This window comes from Rutilus rutilus, assembly GCF_951802725.1.
Source record: "Rutilus rutilus genome assembly, chromosome: 21".
NCBI lineage: Eukaryota > Metazoa > Chordata > Actinopteri > Cypriniformes > Leuciscidae > Rutilus > Rutilus rutilus.
In genome coordinates this window covers 31,464,332-31,486,475 of record NC_140226.1, presented here as the reverse complement: position 1 = coordinate 31,486,475, position 22,144 = coordinate 31,464,332, and the positions used below count along the sequence as shown (strand labels likewise).

At 37.8% G+C, this 22,144-nt stretch overlaps 1 protein-coding gene across 3 annotated transcripts in view; it reads left to right on the top strand.

Annotated features, from left to right (window-relative positions):
* Positions 1-22,144, top strand: part of LOC311281124 (CAP-Gly domain-containing linker protein 4) — a 49,062-nt gene that overhangs the window by 11,293 nt on the left and 15,625 nt on the right. For 2 of the 3 annotated variants that reach the window (XM_084393835.1, XM_084393834.1), the window contains exons 4-9: positions 4-97; positions 227-388; positions 507-625; positions 7,251-7,508; positions 10,222-10,357; positions 13,524-13,655. In XM_084393835.1, coding sequence (XP_084249961.1) covers positions 4-97; positions 227-388; positions 507-625; positions 7,251-7,508; positions 10,222-10,357; positions 13,524-13,655 — 901 coding nt within the window. The remainder of the gene's footprint in view (positions 1-3; positions 98-226; positions 389-506; positions 626-7,250; positions 7,509-10,221; positions 10,358-13,523; positions 13,656-22,144) is intronic. The other variant, XM_084393836.1, reaches the window with a different exon arrangement.

Sequence of the window (22,144 nt, the reverse complement as noted above, 5' to 3'; positions counted from 1 at the left end):
TAGATTCTGAAGAGAGGCTGTGGTGTCAATGACAGAGATGGTCTTACTGACATGACTTTGCTTCACTACTGCTGTAAGGCAGGAGCTCCTGGAATAGGTAAGCGTGTATTCATATGCTCACAATTGAAAATAAATCTCTTTGATTAACATTTCTGTGAACTCAAGGACAGATCATTATTCGAGCACTAGTTGATATCTGGGATGTGAGAATGTCATCTGATTGCAGGTGACGCTGAGAGTGCGTCCGGTTTGGCCCGTCAGCTGTTGTCACTGGGAGCCGAGCCGTCCTTGCGCAGCCGTTGGACCAACATGAACGCTCTCCACTACGCCGCGTATTTCGACGTCTCTCCTCTCATCCGAGTGGTTCTGCAGGCGTCACAGCCGGGAGGTGAGGAGAGATAATGGAAAAAACAGTGGGAATCAAAATCTCCATTTGAATCTCTTGGCAAGCGCATGTGTGTGTGTGATGATGATGATGTCTGTGTGTGTGGTGTGTTGGGTTTCAGAGGTGGATGCGACCTGCAGTGATTTTGACTTCGGCACTGCGCTACACATCGCCGCCTCGAACCTGTGCACCTCTGCGGTGAAGTGTCTGCTGGAGCTGGGAGCCAACCCCGCTTTTAGGGTTTGTGATTTTCGGTTACAGCGACTAACAGAGCAAACTGCGTTCTTTGTTCGTTTTTCAAGTTTTTATTGTTATTGTAGTTCTCACTATGCAGGAGAGTCGTGTCTGCGACGGAAGTCTGTGTCCAAACTGGTCTACGTCATGTCCAGTCCCCCTTAACTTTACCTGCCCTTTACTATCTACTCTCTACTTTACTGTAGCATAAATTATACAATATTTAAAGGTGATTGTATATTTTCTGATAAAAATGATTGCATTTGATACAACAACAAAATGTGTTTTGAAAATGTGCATCACATTTTTTTATATTAATAATACATAGTATCATACTGCTTATCCGGGGCCGGGTCGCGGATAAGCGGTAGAAGATGGATGGATGGATGGATTATCATACTGTATATTATTATTATTAATAAGGCCTTTAAACACAAGGTATTATTTTTCATTTAGCAAGCCTGTAACAGTCTAGATCATAGACCATTTACAGCTAATATAGACAATTTACTAAGGAAATATATGGTTTTAAAAGTTTTTTTTTTTAACATTTATAGCACCATCTATGGTTAATAATTTAAAATATCCATATTTTATAATAATGGTTATATTTGGTAATACATTTATTATTATTATTATTATTATTATTTAAAATAAATAATGTGCATCATCACAGTGTGGGGAAGTAGATACCATTTTTAGAATAATAATATATTTTATAATAACAGATTATATATTTTGAAGAAGAAATAAATAAAAACATTTTTTTATGTACTTCCTTGCACTATGATGCACATTTTAAAACCATGAATAATAATGATAATAAATATTCAAAAGTGATTGTGTGTTCTCTGTTAACAATGATTGTATTTAATAATAACAAATATAAATATTATTATTAGTAGTAGTAGTACATGATTTTAAAAATATTAATCACATTTTTAATAATAATAACTAGAAATGGTATCTACTTCCTTGCATTATGATGCACATTTTAAAACCATGAATAATAATAAAACATGTATTATTATATACACTATTATTAAATATGTAGGAATTTTAAATTATTATTATTATTATTATTATTATTGGTATAAGTCGTATACATTGTTTTTAAATGTGTATCAGTGTGAGGAAATACCACTTTTGTAATAGTATATTTTATAAAAGATTCTATTATATTTTTGTAATATATTTCTACACAATATTACTACTACTACTACTACTACTACTAATTATTGTTATTATTATAACGTCGAATTTTATATATATATATATATATATATATATATATATCTCTTCTTTTTTTTTTTTTTATGTGTGTATCTTTTAAGAGTGTGTATCATAGTCTACATTGTTCCTTTAGACAGACAGCCAGCCAGCTTTATCATTCCCCTTCAGTTTGTCCCATCAGCACAGCAGTAAATTAGCCATGCTCATTTCTCTCCCTGAACTCATTTGAAACTCACGGAGCGTCACCGCCAGGGGTCATTCTCCTCACAAACAGCAGATGTCACTGAATTATTGATATTATTTAAACTTTTGTAAAATGCATGCATTCCATTTCAGCAGGCCTTTTAGTAGTGTGTTAGAGAGGTTCAGAGAGGTTTGTTTGCATGTAAAGGGTTTATCAGCGCAGCTGCCAGCACATTAAACAGGAGCCGGGCGAGATGCTCGACTTTCGCTGTGTTTTTCCTCTCTGTCGTGAGGCAGCCAGAGTTTCCCATCCTTCATTTTTACCCCGTGTGTTATCTCTGCCAGTAGTGCGGCTTGTTTGTTGCCAGTCTGGGCATGTGTCCATTTATCGTCAGTCAGGAGATGTTTTTTTTGTTGTTTTTTTTGCTTGGTTTTTGTTCTTCACCCGGCACCCTAATAGAGATATCATCAGTGTGTGAAACAAACATCAAATCATCTGATAACGTTGTAACAACAGGCTTGGCAGACTTTCGTGTCAGTGGAGAACGCTCTGGAGTAGCTGAGGTTTAGGCATAAAAATATGCCTTGTTGCTAAGCAACAACACTGATAATATAGTATATGTGGGGAAGGAGTTTGGGTAATAGCAAACTATTGTTGCTCATTGTCTTTAAGCACACTGTCACCCAATTACACCTGTTTTTCTTTGCAATCGCTGGACAAAAACTTTTTTTATATTGATCATTGTGACAATTTCGAACAGTGTTTGGATTTAGGTTTTTCGTCCCTTGTCTCTTATGTTATTATTTCAGACCCCTGCTAGTGGAGTTATATTACCATCCTTCATCTGACAGACTACGAAGCTGTACATCATTATGATGCTGAAACGGAGTAGCGGATCTTTCTGCAGTTGCTTATGTGAACCACTGGGGTGCAGTCTTATGCAGTGGAAATGAGGTTCACTATCAAGGGAGCAATGAAATTAACTGAACCTTTTTTTTTTTTTTTAAGGCAACGTGTCAGCTTCAGTTTCAGGAAATATAATTTTTTATTTGCTCTCTGATACCAGAAGAGCATAATCAAATTTCACCTTTGAATAATTGTGGAAATTCCTGCATTACATAAGCAGTGATTGAGGCAATGAGCCGTTTCACACTAATTCTGAAAAAAAAAAGAACAAGAAAGATTTTAAATAAAACCGGCTGTATTTTCCAGCTTGCTGTGGCCATGTCAACGCTGAGCTGAACTTCATCTTCTGAGCATCATCATTAGCAAACCGCTCAGGCATGCCCAACAGAAGATGCTTTCATTTGGTGACTTGAAACGATGACTCAGCAGAGTGTGTGTGTTTGTACATGCGCTTATACTTTGTACGCCTTTTCTATTTATGCATGATTCACTGTACAGGCATATGGGTTAGAAAAGTAACCCATTAACCTCTGATTAAATTACCATATTTTAAGGACATAGCTATCGACATTTATCCAAAGGAGTTTTCCAAACTGCACCCATGCTGAGTATCATAGTTGTGCCAACAATCTCCTGTCACGGTGATGGTGATAAACCTTTATACAGCACCGTTTTGGATGTGGTTCAACATTAGCTGAGGAGGATATAACCTGAGCGCAGGTTTGAAGGGTACCACTTGTCAGGACATTCAGACCTACAGTCAGCATTTCTCCTATCACTGTTCGCCTGCACCATCCATCTCTTGGTTATTTTTACTAACAGTCACAACCTTTCAGTTTTCTTTGATTCAGCCAAAACAAAAACAAAAACAAAAAAATATCAAAGTTAAGGGTTGTGTGTGTGTGTGTGTGTGTTTTTGCAGCTTTGTGCAAAGAGAATCACCTGTAGAAAAGCACTCAGAACCTACTTGCTTTGTACTTCAGTTTTGACGCTAATGCAAACCTTGGCAATAGAATCGCCATTGGCTAGTACATTTTTTTTTTTGTCTATTTGCCAGACTGATATACTATATGTGTGTGTGCATATATATATATTTGTTCGCTCCAACTGATTTGCTGAAATCAAAACAGGGATGGTAATAGATGAGCGCCGGCCAATGAGACTGCAGTTTGCGCATTAGTTCCGCCCACTACCAGAGAAACCGACATGTCATGCTTGTTCTTAAAAGCGTAATAAATCCAAATGACAGGAAAATACGACAACGAATATTGTTTACATGTAGCGCGTCGATTCTGTGTGGTATGTAAGACTCTCGCTCTCTCTTTGCATGTGTGTGAGAAACAGCGCTCTCAGCGAAGAGCCTCTACACTAGAGTTTACGGTACGTCAAATACAGGTACTCTGCACATATCCATTGAGCTGCACTGAAATTGTACAGAATCTACAGATTGCATGACGGAGAGCGAAACTCTCAAGTGTTCAGCGAGTGAAACTATATCTATGCTAAACTTATACTTAGCCTCTAACACACACACACTGGCGAGTGAAATTAAGAATTTTTTAGCCAATGGCAAATGATAAACATTATTTAGTCGCCCAGAGTGCACTCAAATATGGTAAACGTAAGCTCAACTGTACATGCTTGATGCACAAGAACAAATGTCATGGTTCTTGCGGAAGCTCAAACGTACACGTTTACCAAATGTGAGTGCTCTGTGTAAATTCGCTGATCAATGTTTATATGTGGATACATACAAGCCTAAATTAAATCTGTTCATATAAAGCGATCGTGTACTCTTCAGTAGACTTGTTTCATATGGATTGATTTTATGTCGTCTTTATGACTGTTTTGAAGCATCAGAGTTTTATGTGTCTTCAATGAAAACTTCTTCATTTGTATTCCGAAGATAATTGAAAGTCTTATGGTTTTGGAATGACATGAGGGTGAGTAATTGATGACAGATTCATTTTTGGGTGAACTACCCCTTTAATGTGCTTTCTATGTAGGTAGCTCCTTAGTGCCATTGTCTCACGCTCTGATAGTAAAAGACTCAGTTGATGTATGGAGCTGCATGAGGCACAACATCACCCAGCGGTGTTGTTTGTCTATGATCCTATTACAAATTTAGAGGCCTATACTTTCCATTTGTCTGGAGCTGTACACTTGTATGTGTCTAAAGATGGAAAACAACTCCAACTCATCCTGCCATCTAAGAAATGTGTAGCGCATCCAGACCTTTCAGCTTTTCTTGATGTGATGAGAGGCTCTTAAAATGGATGTCGCAACCATGGACCCCCCCACACAGCACATATTAATGAGCAGGTTGAAAAGGACAAGCACATTAAGTCTAAAGCCAGCAGAGAGCCAATGGGCTGAGGAAAAACAAAACAGCCACAGTTACTGCTCACTAGCCAAGCCATGTCAAGGACGACGCATTTGTTTTGGCCGTCTTCCGTGTTTGGTTCCAGCTCGATGGCTGCCACAACACGTTGTTGGATAAAACAGAAGGGCAAGAGACGTCCACTACTCAGGCTGTTGGCCGTGCAACACATTTAAAAATGGCGTCAGGCTGTGCTTCAGCAAGCGTTGAGCTGTTTGGCCGGCGGGGGCTAATGTGACATGCTGATGAACATTTTAATCTAGTGTGTAACTTGCCCTGGTACATCCTGCATTCAGTGATTCAGTTTAACTTGCACCGGGATTACGGCGGAACTACAGGATTTTTTCCAGAAAATAAGTCGGGTCAGATTGCATTTTGTTGAGAAAAAATATTCTAAATACTATAATGATGTATCTGAGCTTTACGACAAATCCTTTAAATTTAACGTAATGCAGAACAGGAATGAAAAGTATAAGTAAACACCAAGCCTAAACTAATTTAATACTGGCATGTGGGAAATAAACTTGAGCTCACCTACCTCTGTAATTCGGCTCAAATCCAAATGTATGCACTTAAATTAAATTTTTAGCTGTGCTAAATAATAAAAATGCCATAATGTGTTTGCAGAGATTTAGGAAACATGCTATGTTCAATGCTACAGTCAATTATTCTACTTTGAAATGTGCGTTCCGGGTGGGAATGTTTGTTTTTTTTTTTTTTTTTTGGTCTGTGTGATCCCGCCCACTGCCAATTCACCCAATAGCATTTCGACACCCCGGGTTGCCAGTTGGCGGAAAACACAGCATATTGCAGTCATGGAAGCCGGCAAACGAACTGGCATCCATCCTCAGCATTTATCTAAAAACCTTTATGACCAGAGGCATAAATAAATACTGGAGATGTGTCACAGATTAAATACTGACTTGGGTAATTTTCTTCTTGATAGGTAAGCATGTGGGAAATGTGTTATACAAACAGACTTTGGCTTACATGCAACTCTCGTTTGGCATGAATCCAAATGTGTGCGCTTTGCATTATATAAGTCGCTTTGGAATATAACTCACAACATATTTCAGATGATAAAAAAAAAAAAAAGGTGACTTATTCCAGAAATTGTGGTAACTAACAGAAGCAATTCTTCTCATTTTTAATAACCTGACAGTTCAAATGTTTACAAAATAGTGTAGCTTTTCCAAGAAGAAGCTTTTATCTTCAAAGGTAGAGGTGTGCACTGACAAAACGCTACATTGCTGGCTTTTTATGTCATGTTGTGTATCCCGTGAGAAATCCGAGGTAAAAATCAAACACACTCTCTTCCGGGTAGCATTGTGAAGTCCCATTCATTTAGCGAATTGGTTTGCTTAACTTCATTTATTCACTTCATTTGTTTAGCATCAACTGCTCCCCCTGCCCATAAATAATATAATATTTATAAATGTTAAAACACTGATGTTAATATATATATATTATATTTATTATTTTTTGTTTTATTTAGTGCTAATTATGTGTTTGAGTTTGAGGCAGCCGTCCTAATCGAGATCCTAATTAAGATCGTCATGAAAATACAATCAGTTGTATAATTAAAAAGATGTTTCTGCTTAAATAGCTTCAATCTAGTTAGACACTTAGTAGCTGTTAGTGAATTGAAATGCTTTTTTAAAAGAGCTGCTTGACTGCAGCTTAACTACTTTGCATTATGAGAAGCTTGTTAGCTGCAGTTACAAAGTAGATTTCCTAAAGATGGCTCTTGGTATTTGTGGTATATATAAGACGGGTGACAAATTAAAGGAAAATCCATCCTGCAGATCAATACAAAGTTGTTCTGATGCTCCTCTGGTGGCCCAACACCTTTCTAAGACGCATTATGTTGTTGTTTTTTTGTCACTATTTTTTTTAAAACCTGTGTGTTTCTTGCCTGACCTCTTTAGAATGATAAGGGCCAGTGTCCGGCTGATGTTGTTCCTGAGCCTGTAGATATGCCTCTGGAAGTGGCTGATGCCGCAGTCCAGGTTAAAGAGCTGCGCACACTGCTGCGGGACGTCCTTCCCAGACCCGACAGTCCTCTCACTCTCCTTCTCCCTCTCCTGCCTGCCAGACCTCCAGGTCTCCTCTCGGACAAAGCTCGTGCCCAGCTTTCAAGTATGGGCCTTCACCTTGGAGACAAAGTTGTCATCGCTGGTCAAAAGGTACTGCATAAGTTCTGCATTTCTTTGAGCATGCAATGAGCACAGCAGTGCTGTTCAGGAGCACATTTAATTGATATGGCACATACAGTGGCCTCAAAAAGCATTTGGACACATTTGGACATTTAAGTCATGCTTAATTTAATCAATCAATCTATCCATCTATCAATATTTATTTAATTATTTTTTAAATGTATTTATTTATTTTGAAAAATACATATTATATTAACAGACTTTTATGTCAGATGCGATTAATCACAATTGATCGATTTGACAGCACACACACACACGTATATATGTGTATATATGTATGTACGTGTGTGTGTGTGTGTATATATATATATATATATATATATATATATATATACATATGTACAACATATGCATATTAGGGGTGGCACGGTACATGAAAAAACATCCGAACCGTTCGGTTCGCTTGTCTCGGTTCGGTGCGCGTGTGCGTCGCGCGGTTTGCACGGTTCGACGCATGCGCAATGTAGCCTCGTGCCCGTGCTAATACAATGCTAAATCATAAATCAGACATATGTAGAATTACATTACAATGTCCAGCAATCGATTTATATAGTACACTGAGTTTACCTAGACATTTAATGAGATCTACTCCACTATATGTTGTTTTTTTCATGTGAATAAATAGGCTACATAGATCGACTGTTCCACGTAGCCTAATGGTCCAGTGGCAGAACTTGCCAAGCGTATCAAAGGTTCTGAGTTCTAATCTGCGATCGTATATATTTTTTTCTTTATCAAAACCGATTATGTTTATCAGCAGTTGTATATCAAGCAGGGACCGATTTGTATGAATTTTGTTTTATTATTTAATCGGAACGAGTAGCCTTGAGTCTCCTCAATGGATTGAAGCGCGCGTCCGAGTGATGAATGTGCGGCCGCTGCGGTGTGTGCGCGAGCCACGAGAACACTGTATCAGCACCACTGATCGCAACTGCAACGAGCACTTTGATCACTTGATTAAAAAAACACATTTCAGCGCTAAATTGCTTCTTATTTAACAAACGAATGAAACAAATACTTTGCTAGTTAACTGGAAATGTTTTATTTATTTGTATTGGTACACCCGTGCTGCAAGATAATATCAACCCTGGCAAAAAATGGTGGGGACATGTCCCGCCTATGATGACGAGACACGAGGATAAATTGACAAATAACGGTCCAACACAGCCCACGTAGCTCTACAGATGATGGACCTCCAGGGCCACTGAAAGTTTCCTCAGGGTGACTGCTCACTCATATTACTTCAGAATGGGAAATGAGAAGCTGCGTTTTGCAAACACACCCCATTTATGAAATAAATAAATAAATAATTAGATAATTCAGCTATATATCATATGCTGAAGTAAATTTTTGGAGTGTTAAAGATTAAAAGAAAAAACAACAACATGAACCGTACAGAACCGAAAACCGTGACCCTAAAACCGTGATACGAACCGAACCGTGGGTTTTGTGAACCGTGCCACCCCTAATGCATATGCATATGCACACACACACACACCATATGCATTCCCTATGTTTTTGGGACAACAAATTTTGACATTATTCATCTTATGGGGAAATTTTTTGGTCCTTCTGAGGAAAATTAGCTTATAAATCATACTAAATGATGTTTTTTGAAAATGTAAAAATGCAGAACGTTTTCTCTGAGGGTTGTGTTAGGGGATAGAGTATACGGTTTGTCAAGTATTACATCTATGGAAAGTCAAGGAAATGTGTGTACTTGCTGATCCTCACATCAAATATAAGGACAGGGGTTACGGATGCTAGTGTTTGAACATAACAGGTTTGCTGGGATTGATATTGATCGAAGCCGTTGAGAAATCAGATTTAATAGAAACAGGTGCACCCCCCACACACGTTCCGCAAAATGAGAGTTGTCAGAAAGAAATCACTTCATGCACCGCTCCTAGCAAAGAACTAAAATGTCAGTGAATGGTATCCTAAAGCTGCCACGCAATCAAATCTGTCCTACATGCCCATTGAGACATCATCAGTAATGAGCAGGGAATCAGCTGGGGCTCTCAAACCCATTTGCAGCGGGTAAGGATAATGGCAGGAGTTAAGAGAACAGAGTGCATGCTCTGCTTTCTCCTTGCAGAAATATTTCCTTTACATTTTTTTATTTTTTTTACCTGCTCTCGCATTCACATACCTACACACCAAATTATCCATTAATGAAATCCTCCGCCACATTGGGACCGAAGTGAGCAGAGAGCCGGGAATCTACAGATTGGCTAATCAAAACCCCATTACCTTCAGGGATCCTTGGCGCCACTGGCTTTCTTTGATCCCCATTTTACTTTTAACATTATTTGTATCCAAGCTAATTTGCCTGTTTATGAATGTCGGCGCATAAGAAAACAAGGGGCGACCTGTCGAACGAGCCTAAATATGTGCTGCTCTGTGCGAATGCACTTCTTTGTTTCTGGAATAAAGCAGTAATCACTTTTCATTGCCCTCCGGAGTACAGAGCAAGATAAAGAGAGCATGAAACGGGTTTATTGAACATGTATTATCACCTCGACAGCCCATGCGGCCAGAAAACTATTCCTCACACTGTCCCCGCAGAGCCTCCCCTCTGTTTGCCACTGTTTCTGCAGGATGCTCTCGTGGTGCCGTGATTAAATGCGTTGCGGAAATGTGTAAATCTTAGTTTAATCTACCCTCTGGTTTGTTTTGTAAGGTCGGGACTCTGCGGTTTTGCGGTAGTACCGAGTTCGCTGGTGGTCTTTGGGCTGGGGTGGAGCTTCACCAACCAGTGGGCAAGAATGATGGATCAGTAGCTGGCGTCCAGTACTTCACCTGCCCAAGTAAACATGGTAAGGTTTAACCTGTTAAGCTGCAAATCCCCAGAAATGACATACCCAAACTGAAACAGATACAGGTCATGAACCCTTGGTACTAAAAGCACAAGTATGATCTCATTTGTAAACGTAGAATTAATTATTGTCATAATGAATTTTTTTTTTATAAATAGCTTCAAAGTTTTGTAAAGTTATTAGAAATGAAAATAAAATTGAAGTTGGCACTGTAGCAATCTAGAAATGCACTACAGCTAAAGCCACATGTCTGACCATGTTATATTTAAAATCTGAAGATGATAAGTCTAAAACTCTGTATTTAGTTAAATGTTTTTCAAGATCATGTCATATGACTTTATTTTGATTAGACTCTAAAATGCTACTGATGTTTAATCATCATCTAAACATCTATTCAGTCTTTGTTTCTATGGTTTTGTGGTGCAAACGAGCCCCATTCAGTCTCAGTCTCCCCATGCACACATTCACACCTCTCCAGCCTGGTTATGGCTCTAAATATGCATTTATTTTGTCTGCATTATAGTTACTAACGACTGGCTATTCACAGGCTATTCATAGGGTTTCAATCCCTAATTTCATTTATCAAAGTTCTCACTTCACATTTGAAACTGTATCAAATGCCCTTCTTGAATAAAGAAACATTTTAGTAAGCATTCCTATTTAGAAAAAAAAATCATAAAAGAATAACTGCTAGGTGGCAGGTGCACCCAGAGCTACGACGTTCTCAATATAATTCATAATCCCACGTTTATAATGAACAACGCGTTATGGTTATTGTGATATTGTGTTACAAACGGTGCACACACAGAACAGAGGGGCGGGGTGAGCAAAGCTCATTATCATTTAAAGACACATGCACTTAAACGGCGTGCTGAAAACAGAGCTGTTTTTGACCAGGTAAAATGAGAATACTAATGAGAATTTTTATTAAAGTGTATTACAAACTTTTAATTTAGACCCTAAAGAATCATATTAGCTTGTACAAAAATGGCATTATATGACCCCTTTAAATGTACATTGTTTTCTCTTATTATAGTTACTTGCAAAGAGTAATGTTAAACAATTAGCTAACTAGTAAGTGTAATGCTAACATTACATTGCATCAAGCTAACCAGGTACAACACAATTAGGATGAGTCATGTCTGTTCCATGTCTGTTAACCAGCTAACCAGACTGTGGCAAATGTGATACTGTGATATTTGAACCCAGCTCGATAACTATTTTACATAATGTTTACTAATTAACTAACCAGGTGAAACATGATATAAGGTCAAGCAATAAATCATGTCTTTTTGAGTTTTTGTCTAAACCAGCAATTGTGATGAGTGAGGTATGACGATATTTGAGCATACATAGGTAGGGTAGGTTTACAAACTAGTTAACCAGAGGCAACACAATAGAGTGCTTGACAGAGTACTCTTCTGTGTTGATCTGAGTTTAAGAATATGATAGTCGTGACCTGACACTATATAAGCATAACTAGGTAGTAACTAACTAGTGAGCAAACTTTACTAAACAGGCACAACAAAGAACCAAGGAATGAGTTGTCTCTTCCAATAACCAGCTACAACTTTGACAAGTGTGTTACAGTGATATTTCAGCATAACTAGCTAACTAGTGTTACTAACTAGTTAACCAGTGGCAACGCAATAGAGTGCCATGGGATCATGACTCTTCTGTGTCGATCTTAGTTTTTGTATTAACCAGCCACAAATATGACGTGATATGACCATATCAAAACTTAAGTAGCTAACTAGTTAGCAACATTTTCATTAACTAGCTTACCAGGCACAACAAAGTCATGCCATGTCTCTTCAATAACCAGCTACGACTTTGACAAGTGTGTTTGACTTGTTTTGACAAGCACAACAAGCTAGTAAGTCTATTTTCCTAACTGGTTAACCGGAGGCAACACGATAGAGCGCCAATGAATCATGTGTTAACCAGCCACAACAGCTGACGATATGTAAGCATAACTAGCTAACCAGTGAGTGGTATATCAACGTTGTAAGTCTTTATTCCAGTAAGCTACAGCATAAGGCGAGTTTTATTATCGGAGACTGTTCTCATCCTTTACATGCTGAGTTTCAGCTCCTCTGCTCTGGATGTCGGTTTGTGGCCCCTAGGTGGAGAACCAAACGATATAGGAATACTTTTGTACCCGCAGCCATAGAATTAATAAATAAAAATAGCAGGAGATGACGCTCTTTGCTATGCACGCCACTTTATGTATTTTAGGCGGGCAAGCGGGCGGGTAGGTGGAGGGTCGGATGTGTAGAGGCACATTGTTATGATCTTTCTTAGAAGTTTTTATGCTTTGGACAATGTTTTTTTAATGTTATATTTTAATGTTCTGTTTACTGTTTGTTTTGATGGTTTGCTGAATTTCCTGTTTGCACAACAAATTTACCCTTGGGTACTAATAAAGACACCTTTAAACCAGGCACAACAATGTCTTGTCTCTTCCAAAACAAGTGGGTTACTACAATATTTGAGCATAACTAGTGAAGGGTAATGTTTACTAAGGAGGTAACCAGACAAAACTTTAAATATAGCATCAAACGATCTCTTTTAAATGTTAAGTTTTAGTATTTGTCTTAACCAGCCATGATTGTGACACGACGAAATAACTAGAGGCTTGTGAGTGTAATTTTTACTATGTAAGTTTGTTCATTTATTAACCAGCTTGCAAACCTGGAGCAATTAAGTTGTCTCTTACATGTCGAATATTTGTTCAACTAGGATAACCGTTGATAGTGACATTTTATCGGTCACATGCTTGATACAATCATATATTGTTATATACAATGATAGGTTCTCTCAAAATGTTACAATGATACTTCAATCCTTGCATTGTGTTTTTTTTATTTTTTATGTTGCACACGTTCGGACAAAAGTTTGCCACATGTTTGCCGTAATTACGATATAGACACACATTGCTTTTTCACATTGCGACACACGTTTTATGGAATCTTCACATATGTATCACAATTTGCCCGATGTGGATCATCATATCATGAGGTCATTGGTGATACCCGAATCAGTTGGCCATTTGTCATTGGCAGCTTTCATGTTTTTTCAATTCTATCTCAGCTTACAATCCGGGCCTTGCTTTCTTATCTGTCCTCAGTTGCTAACAAAATTATTTCTCTCTGACCCTCTCCAGGAATCTTTGCCCCCCTCTCTAAACTCAGCAAACTCTCGGAACGACGGAAATACAGTCCCCGCCAGCCCTCCGCTCCTGCCCCCCACCCTAGACGAATCGACTTGGCGCGGGTCACGTCCAAGGTCAACACAGGTACATTTCTCACTGACCCGGTTGCTTAATGACCCTCTTTACAGCTCACAAACCCAATATCAGGAGTGAACCCAGTGGCCACCATAGACTCAAAGCTAATTACCATCCCAGAGGACCTGCTTGATAAATAAACTTACACGAGTGTGAACAGCGATAGTGGTGATAAAGCTGTTGGTGTTACCGCTTTATTCTGTCCCCTTCGGGGTTGTAGAGACAATAAAAAGCCATGTGAGCACTGAAGAAATGGAGCAATCATTGAGGGAGCTAACGTCACTTGTGTGCCATTACAGCGTTCACCCTCGGGGCCGTTTACACAGACGCGACACCCACCGATGTGTGAAGTGAATCACTCTAACATGCATAAACTCCCTTTTTTGTCACATATGCACATGAAAGAGGACAAATGACTCATTTAAACTCTTCCATTATCATCCATGACAGACAACCCTCAGAGGGGTTTTATACAAGGGAAGTTGACATTTTGAAAATTGGACTTGTTCTGTAGTGAAATCCTATGCTTGCTCTAAAACTATTTTAGCATTAGCATTTTGCTAATTTCTTTATGGTAATTGTTTGTGCAGCTTTTGTGACCTTATATTAATTCAGTAACTACATGGAATATTTAAACCAAAAAAAAAAAAAAACTAGGGGTGTGACAATTTCTGTAGGAGAAATGTGCAGATCATTGGATTATTCACTCAACCAATTATTTTTTGTTCAAAAAAAACAAATACTGTTGGGAACTTGTTTGGAGCTTCTTCTTTTTTGGGGGGCAGAGCAAAAATAGACTAACGATATTGCCTAAAATTACACAATATTTAACTTCCTTTTAATTTAACTTAAAAAAAAATAAATAAATTGCAGTCGTGCTTGGCTGTTATTATCTGCGGGCGAATAAAAGTCATGCTGATTTTCAGAACAGCGTCTCTTGCTGACATGATACTACTTAAATATTCATCATGAGCATTATTATTTTCATAAAATCATAGCCTGGCCTACACTACAGTACCATATCAATTGTGAAAAAGCTAATTTAATCATGACCAATTGTAGGACCTGTATCTCTAAGTCTAAAATTGTGATGTTGATGGGGGGGAACAAAGGATACACTGCATTAACTACTGACAAACATATCTCCCACACACAGTGCTAAGGGCATCAGTTTTAGGTACAGTAAACATAACACACCTAAATATCCTGTAAGCTGCCGAGACGTTTCTCATAATATACGTCTGCAGAGAGAGATGGTGTTCCCACACAGGCTTCCATTAGTGCGCTAATGCTGATGAACAGCAGGTCCTCTCATCACCTCGGTTACACTAGACACACGTTCTGTGTGTCCTGCTGAGTGTTGGGCGGTCTTTACTTGTTGATCTGTTCTCCTAGACAAGCATTTCCGCTGTGTCTTCCTCCAGGGCTCAGGTATTGTCCACTCAGACAGCTAAATGCAGACATATGGATCTCAATAGCTTTGTGTGGAAAAACACTTTTATGAAAAGCCCTTAAGGCATTGTGATACGAAAAATGCTTTTCTGCTTTCTCTCATACTTTCTTTTTTATTTGTTTGTTTCTCCTTCCCTTTTTGTTTTCAGGTAGTCTGTCTGTACTTTTAGAGATTCGTGAGAATTTATCTGCAAAGTTTGTTAATTCTCATAATAATCAAAGCAATGTCCTAATAATAATAATGAACTATTGTACTATTGTACTAATAATGTACTATTGTTATCATTAAAATTATAATGTTGTCTTTAGTTAGTCAGTCAATCAGCAGTGTTATTTTAGTATCATTGAGATACCGTTATAGCTTTTTAAAATATTTTGAATTAGATTTAATTTTATTGTTTTTTTTGTTTTAATTTTAAAGTTGTAATAATCCTATTACTGTTACATTGTCATTTTATTAGATAAATAATAAAGAAAATAATAAAAATGTAAAAACATACAGTAATCAAAATATTAAAACTTTAACTAGCAAGTGACAAACTAGTTTAGTTTTAGTTAACTATAGTAGTCAGTTAATTATTAGTTTTAATTATTGCTTGTATTATTATTATTTTTGAAGGGAGAGAACCCAGACAATTTTTTTCACTCCAAAACAGGCACTATTTTTACATATTTGTGAACAATTAATCACTCTTTGTAATTAATTCATGAACTTAATTTCTGGCATAGAATTGTAAGACCTGAAAGAATTATGAAATCTTTTCAAAGAGGCACAATCATATTTTATAAGCAGCCTTGTTATGGCCACCCACTGTTTTTTTTTTGTTTTTTTTTGTTCTTAAACCTCTTGGTCATGTTCCTCTCTATCTCTGCACCTTTTTACATTCTTGATTTTCATTTTGGTTTGAGGACTCAGTGTTGAGTCACGCTGTCTGCATTAAGACTAATACGCACATCCAAGGAAGGAGACCGAAGCCAAAGCTTTCTAGGGCTCTTGTGAGTCACTTGTGGGCCGACCTGAACTATGACGCACATTCAAACACACGATTACCAAAAAGCCTCCGCGTGCAGCCGTGCACCTCCAACGCGCTCACAATAACCATATCCAAGCAACACATTGTGTTTATAATGACACTTTAATGATGTCACTGTCCTCGCAGCCACCGCTGAAGAAACGACGGCTCCATGCTGTCCTCTAATTAGTGCCATTTCCTCTTTCTTTTTTATTCCCAAGGTGATTTGAATAGTGTACCTTGGTGTATTTCTGTGTTTCCTGTTGATTGATTGTCCAATGAAGCCAAGCTTAATGAGCAGTCCTCACATCGGTCTGAACAAACTGGCTGTAATTTGTCATGAAAAGGAACGGGGGATAGAAGCGGTGTGTTTGTCCCTGCTTTAACCCTTTATATTTTATCTGGTTGTACAACTATCTCACTTTCCTTTTGATGTGAACTTTTGATATTTGGCGAATAATCGTTTAAAGGGGTCAGAGATGTACTAAAAAAATCATTCAGCAAATGTTTTTTTTTACATTGTTAATATATGCACATGGAAATATTTGGGTTGAAAACGTGATTTGAAAGAGAAAAAAATCAAAATAGGTTCACCCAAAAATGAAATCAGTCCAATGTATTTCATTTTTGCAATAAAAATAGTTTTATTGTAGAAGTCTCTAAAAGTTCAACCACATAATTTGCAAACTGAGAAAACTTTTTTTTATGTTTGATTGAAATGATGTTTTGTTGATTTCAGGATGATAAAAGGCTATTTCTTTGAGAAATGTGATCCATAAAGACAGATGATGAGTGTAGCACTGGTTTAATGGTTTTGCTTTAGGGTGGGCCATAAATGTTTTGGGTGAGCTGCATAAGAATGACTTTCATAAGATGTGCCATGAATGTTTTACTCTCATTTTGAGCATCTTTAAAACACTCGTACTACATTTAAATGGACTGAACCAGATTTCATGGACTCTTTTAGGATTCATTTGCATTTTGCTATACTGTTTATTTTGTCACAATGCACAATTTATGCAAGCTTTATGTTTTAATGGTGCCGAAATTGCTTGTCCTCAAGATTCAGCTTGTCAAAGTTAATTAGGACTTTACAAAGGGAAAATCTATTTTATTGACATATGCGGCATATGTATTGTTGAGAATAAATATGTTCTAAATTTATTCCTGCGAGTCTGAGAACGTATGGGGAACTAAAAGTGTTTGACTGTCTGCATGAATAATGTTCCCAAACAAATCTCAGTCATACTTTATTCTTTTCATACCCACCTGTAGTGTCTCAGTCTCATTTTTCTCAGATGAAACAAACTTCTAAATAAGGATTTTTTTTATATATATTTTTTTATATATATAGTTTAAATATTAATTGGTGGAGGAATTGTTCATTCTGATCATTATTATGTGTAACAGGTAGTTCTGGTAATTCATTAAATATTTATATGGCTTTTATCATATTGCTTTTGCCATTAAAAAAAATAAAAATAATAATAATAATTAATTAATTAAAATTTAATTAATTTTTTTTTTTTTTTTTTTTTTTTTAGATACTCCACTTTGTGTAAGAACACTCCTTGCCCTTGGTAAACTCACTGTAAAACACAATATCTTTACTTTAATATCTTACCTGTAGATCGCCAGCAAGACTGATTCAGAATGATCTACAGTGTTTGCTCTGCTTTAGTAATAGCTGTCTGTTTATGCAATATTATTCCAGTGCTAATATTGAACTGTTTAGTCTTAATAATGTTTGTAAAGGTCAGGGATGACACCATCTTGGTTGTTTTGGTGTTCTCATTGTGCATATATTAGCATTTTAAGGGGTCCTTGGGGAGTGTGTGTCGTAACACTCCAGTGGATGTGACTTCTTTGAGCGGGCCTTGTGTACGGAACTAATGATTCTGATGCTTTTGTTTTTGTGGTGTCGAACACGATGTACATTCCCTGTTGCACATGCTTCATACGATTCGGAACAACTGTGGCCTCAAAACTGAAAAAGTATTTGTATATACTTACTCAAAATGTTATTGCACAAGCTGAGACTATATCAAGTAGCATCTGCAAAGAGACATATTTCTCAAAGCTAACATTTCCTTTTTGCCTGACTCTATCTATAGGTGAAGTTCATGACATTTAAAGGTGCAGTAAGTGATTTCTGAGAAACACTGTTGATATTTGAAATCAACTCAAACAAACACACCCCTCCCTTCATTGCTCCGCCCTTAAAATGCACAAACACACAATGCAAGAGTGAATGTCTCTTTATCATTGCTGAAACCAAGCAAAATAATGCTTTATGCAAAATAAAGTGAAGATGACAAATGAACAAGGAAGAACAAAACATGAACATACAGTTTACAAGAGTATATACAAGCAAGAGATAGTTGTTAGTCGCCAGCAGCTCCAGACAAACAATGACACATTAAAAACTGTGCTGTTACTAAAGCTAACATTACAACAACAGCAAATCTTGGTTCTGTGAAACCGCAAAACCAATGGATCAGAAACAACTCAACCTCACGTCCGTTTTCAGCTCTTCCCGCTTAGGTCTCTCCAGCACTGTAAAGCTTTTCTATTATTAACGCGGGTCTTAAAGCTTTTGCCTGATCATAACCCTTCTTTTTCCAGTGATATTCCTCTGAGCTTTTCTCCTTTGTAATGTCTCTCAGCCATCTCTCTTTCTACAGTCTTTCTTCAAATCTCACTCTCTCTCCTCCCCCATCAGTCCAATCCACTTTCAACTAGGGCTGCACGATATTGGGAAAAAAATTACATTGCGATATTTAATTTTTCTGCGATATATATTGTGATATGAAAACAATTTCACCAGATTAAAGTGAATCGGTTCAAAGGAGTCATTAGTTCGCTAATCGGAGTGTAGTCAGTGTAGCCTACGGCACACGTTGTGTAATTATCTCGGCAATTTAGCACATCGCACAAGATTTGTGTCAGCACAGAAAACATTTCATCACTGGATAGGTCTTTTCGTTTATTGAAAGTGGTTTATATCAGCTGAATTGCAGAACGCTTTTTAGAGAAGATAAGGCACATTTTAGCACAATTCACACCCAACGGTAATTCAGGAGAAAAAAATCTCTGAATGCTCCACGTGAAACTTCGGCCTTCCGACCTTTTACCATTGCGTCACTTTATTTTGATTAATATGCACGAGGGAGAGAGAGCAAGACAGCACTCGTGTTGTTTGATGACGGTGAGAGTGTGTGCGCGCGGCCGGGGCTCTCTCTCTCTCTCTCTCTCTCTCTCTGTCTCTCTCTCTCTCTCTCTCTCTCTCTCTCGCTCTCTCTCTCTCTGCTCGTTCTTATATGCGCCCTGTCAAGCGTAGCAGTCATTCTATTCTACATCACTCATCGATCAAATAAGCCTTTGGCGGGACAAAAATTCGCTTTGGCGGCTGCCAAAAAAAATTATATGCAGGAAAACTCCTGCATAACCAACTGTGTTTATGAGGATATTCACCAAGACGGGCATTCTGACTTAATTTTGAATTCTCGTGTCCGTTCAAGCTCAGAAATAAGAGATAGAGCACTGAACTTTGTGTCGGCCCGGCTCTGTGTGCGCACACTTCTTGCGCTTGATGTTTAAACTGACAGGACTTCAAAACTTTCACTCAATGATGGTTCAACTTTTCAATTAATCAGCGAATCACATGCGTCAAGGGCCGGGGAGCAGCTGGCCCGTACGGATCATGAATCACGGATCAACTACGATACCTATTCTTGACATCGCACATCCTGCGATGTGACTATCGTGGATGCGCACATCGCGATATCGATGCTAAAACGATACATCGTGCAGCCCTACTTTTAAATCACCTACTGCACTTTTAACTATGGACTGCTGGGTTTGTTAATGTTTGACAACCAGAAAAGGAGCAAAGGCTTTTTGTCAGTTTCGACACTATATTGCTTGTGTTTGCGATATGATCGTTTTTTTTTTTTTGAAGTAACATTTCTTTAAGTCGATGCTTTTCATGCTCTCTACCTCCAAGAGCAGTAAAAAGACGATGTCCTTGAATTTAAATGTTTTCTGCATTCCTCCAACACCACTGCCATTTCCTAAATGAGTGTGGTCCAGCACTTTGGGTTTAGATAACTTTTTTGGGACTTTTAACACCAGACTGTGTAAATTCCAAAAGTCTTGGCTCTCGCTTATCAATTAGCCTCTAAACTTGTTTCATTAATGAACTCTTTAGCCCATGAAGGTCTGTGAATATGATGGCTTAATGAGAGACCTCATTTCAAACTGCTTTCCAAGAGCTGGAAGGATAAAGCTCCTTCTCTCGTGTGGCCTATTTCTTGGTCATTTAAGTGCAGTAGATAACATTTTTAGGTCTTGTTAGATGTCTGCAATGCTGTGCCAAGGCTTGGGCACTTTTCCATGCTTCCGTACGATTAACATTTGGCTGGAACTCAGATAGGCTTCAAAGACTACATTTAAAAGGGCTGGAATGCTAAAATAATTAAACAAAGTGACTTTGATAAATGTCGGTTTCTGGTATGTTATTGGTAATTTGGTGTTTTATTGGAATTTACCGTAAGTGCAACAAAAATGAACAAACCTCTTACCCTTCAGTATGTATTCAAATTGGGCATGAATCTCGTCCTGCACAGTTTGAGCCGTGGACATGGATTATAACTCAAATCAAATCACTGCTTGTTGAAGAGATGATATTTTTCAAAGCCATCAGGCTCATGATTTTCTTCTGGCAGACCATAAAATAGCAGACAAAATCCCATTTGCTTGCATTGGAAAAGGGATCTGAGCCATACCTAGAGATTATATCATATATCATTATTATATCCTATCAGCCATATCAGCAGCTACCTTTGAATTATTATTATTATTATTATTTTTATATCTGTAGACCAACAGATGATTTTGCCAAAAATGCTGACTGAATGTAGTGTTATTATGGCAATCCTTCCTATAATGTTAGAAATAGAATATTATTTTGTTATTTTTCAAGGAACGTTTGAAGTTTTGTCATTCAGCCAAAATAAATAGTTTGAAATTCACCCAGTCAACTGGGAAGCAAATTGTTTAGCAGCTTTCTCATAACATGTCACTTGACCTTTAGATGTTGGCAGGCCTCAATTTCTGTGTCAGATACTTGCCTATTCAATTTTTATATTAATTTTTCTGTGAAAAAAAAAGTGCTTTACTCACCTTTATTGCTTTATTTAGTATGATAATCACTGGTTAGTTATTTAATTGGTTTGACCATTTAAAATGGCATTAATAAAAACTTAGTTGGATTAAATCTAGTGTTAATTCATGTGATGCTTCTCCTGCAAATATGAATGGCAGCTTAATAATCTTTTAACATTTGTCTCATCAAGGGACATTCATATTTACAGCAATATGCAGTGTCAAAGGGGCCAAAAGTCAGTTAATTTCAGTGAGAGTTTACAATATTGGTGACACAAGTAACAGCGTGGGTGTGTTAAAGTTTAACTTAATGTAAATTAGGGGTGGAACGGATCACAGTTGATCTGTACGGATTAGGCCCCACGGTTCGGCACGCATGTGATTCGCGGACTAACTGCTTAATTTAGCCATCATAGAGTGAAAGTTTAGAATTTGGACGTGTTTCGTCTTGCCAATTTACACATTCAAGCAATTTTAAACACAGAAGAAGAGGCGAAAATCGGGACTCAGAGAGAGAGAGAGAGTCTGGAAGGAGACAACGACACAAAGCTGATTGTGAACCTCTATCATAATGGGACAGTCATGGTCCAGGGACCAGAAACCAGCCTTTAATGAATTCCAGAGGAACTTCAAAAACCTTAAATTGGAGGTTCAGAAGATTAAGAAAGATCGTGAAGTGAAGAGAAGCACAGAGGGGGGATTCTGCAACACAACGGACACCAACACTGACCCCAGCTCAAGAACTCCTCTAAAAGACAGACACATCAGCACTTCTGCATCTCCCAAGATATAGGCCTTGAGAGACAACATCGCTGAGCACCTCCACTCCTGAACGCTTCCCAAAATCAGCTCAACATCAGCAGTGTG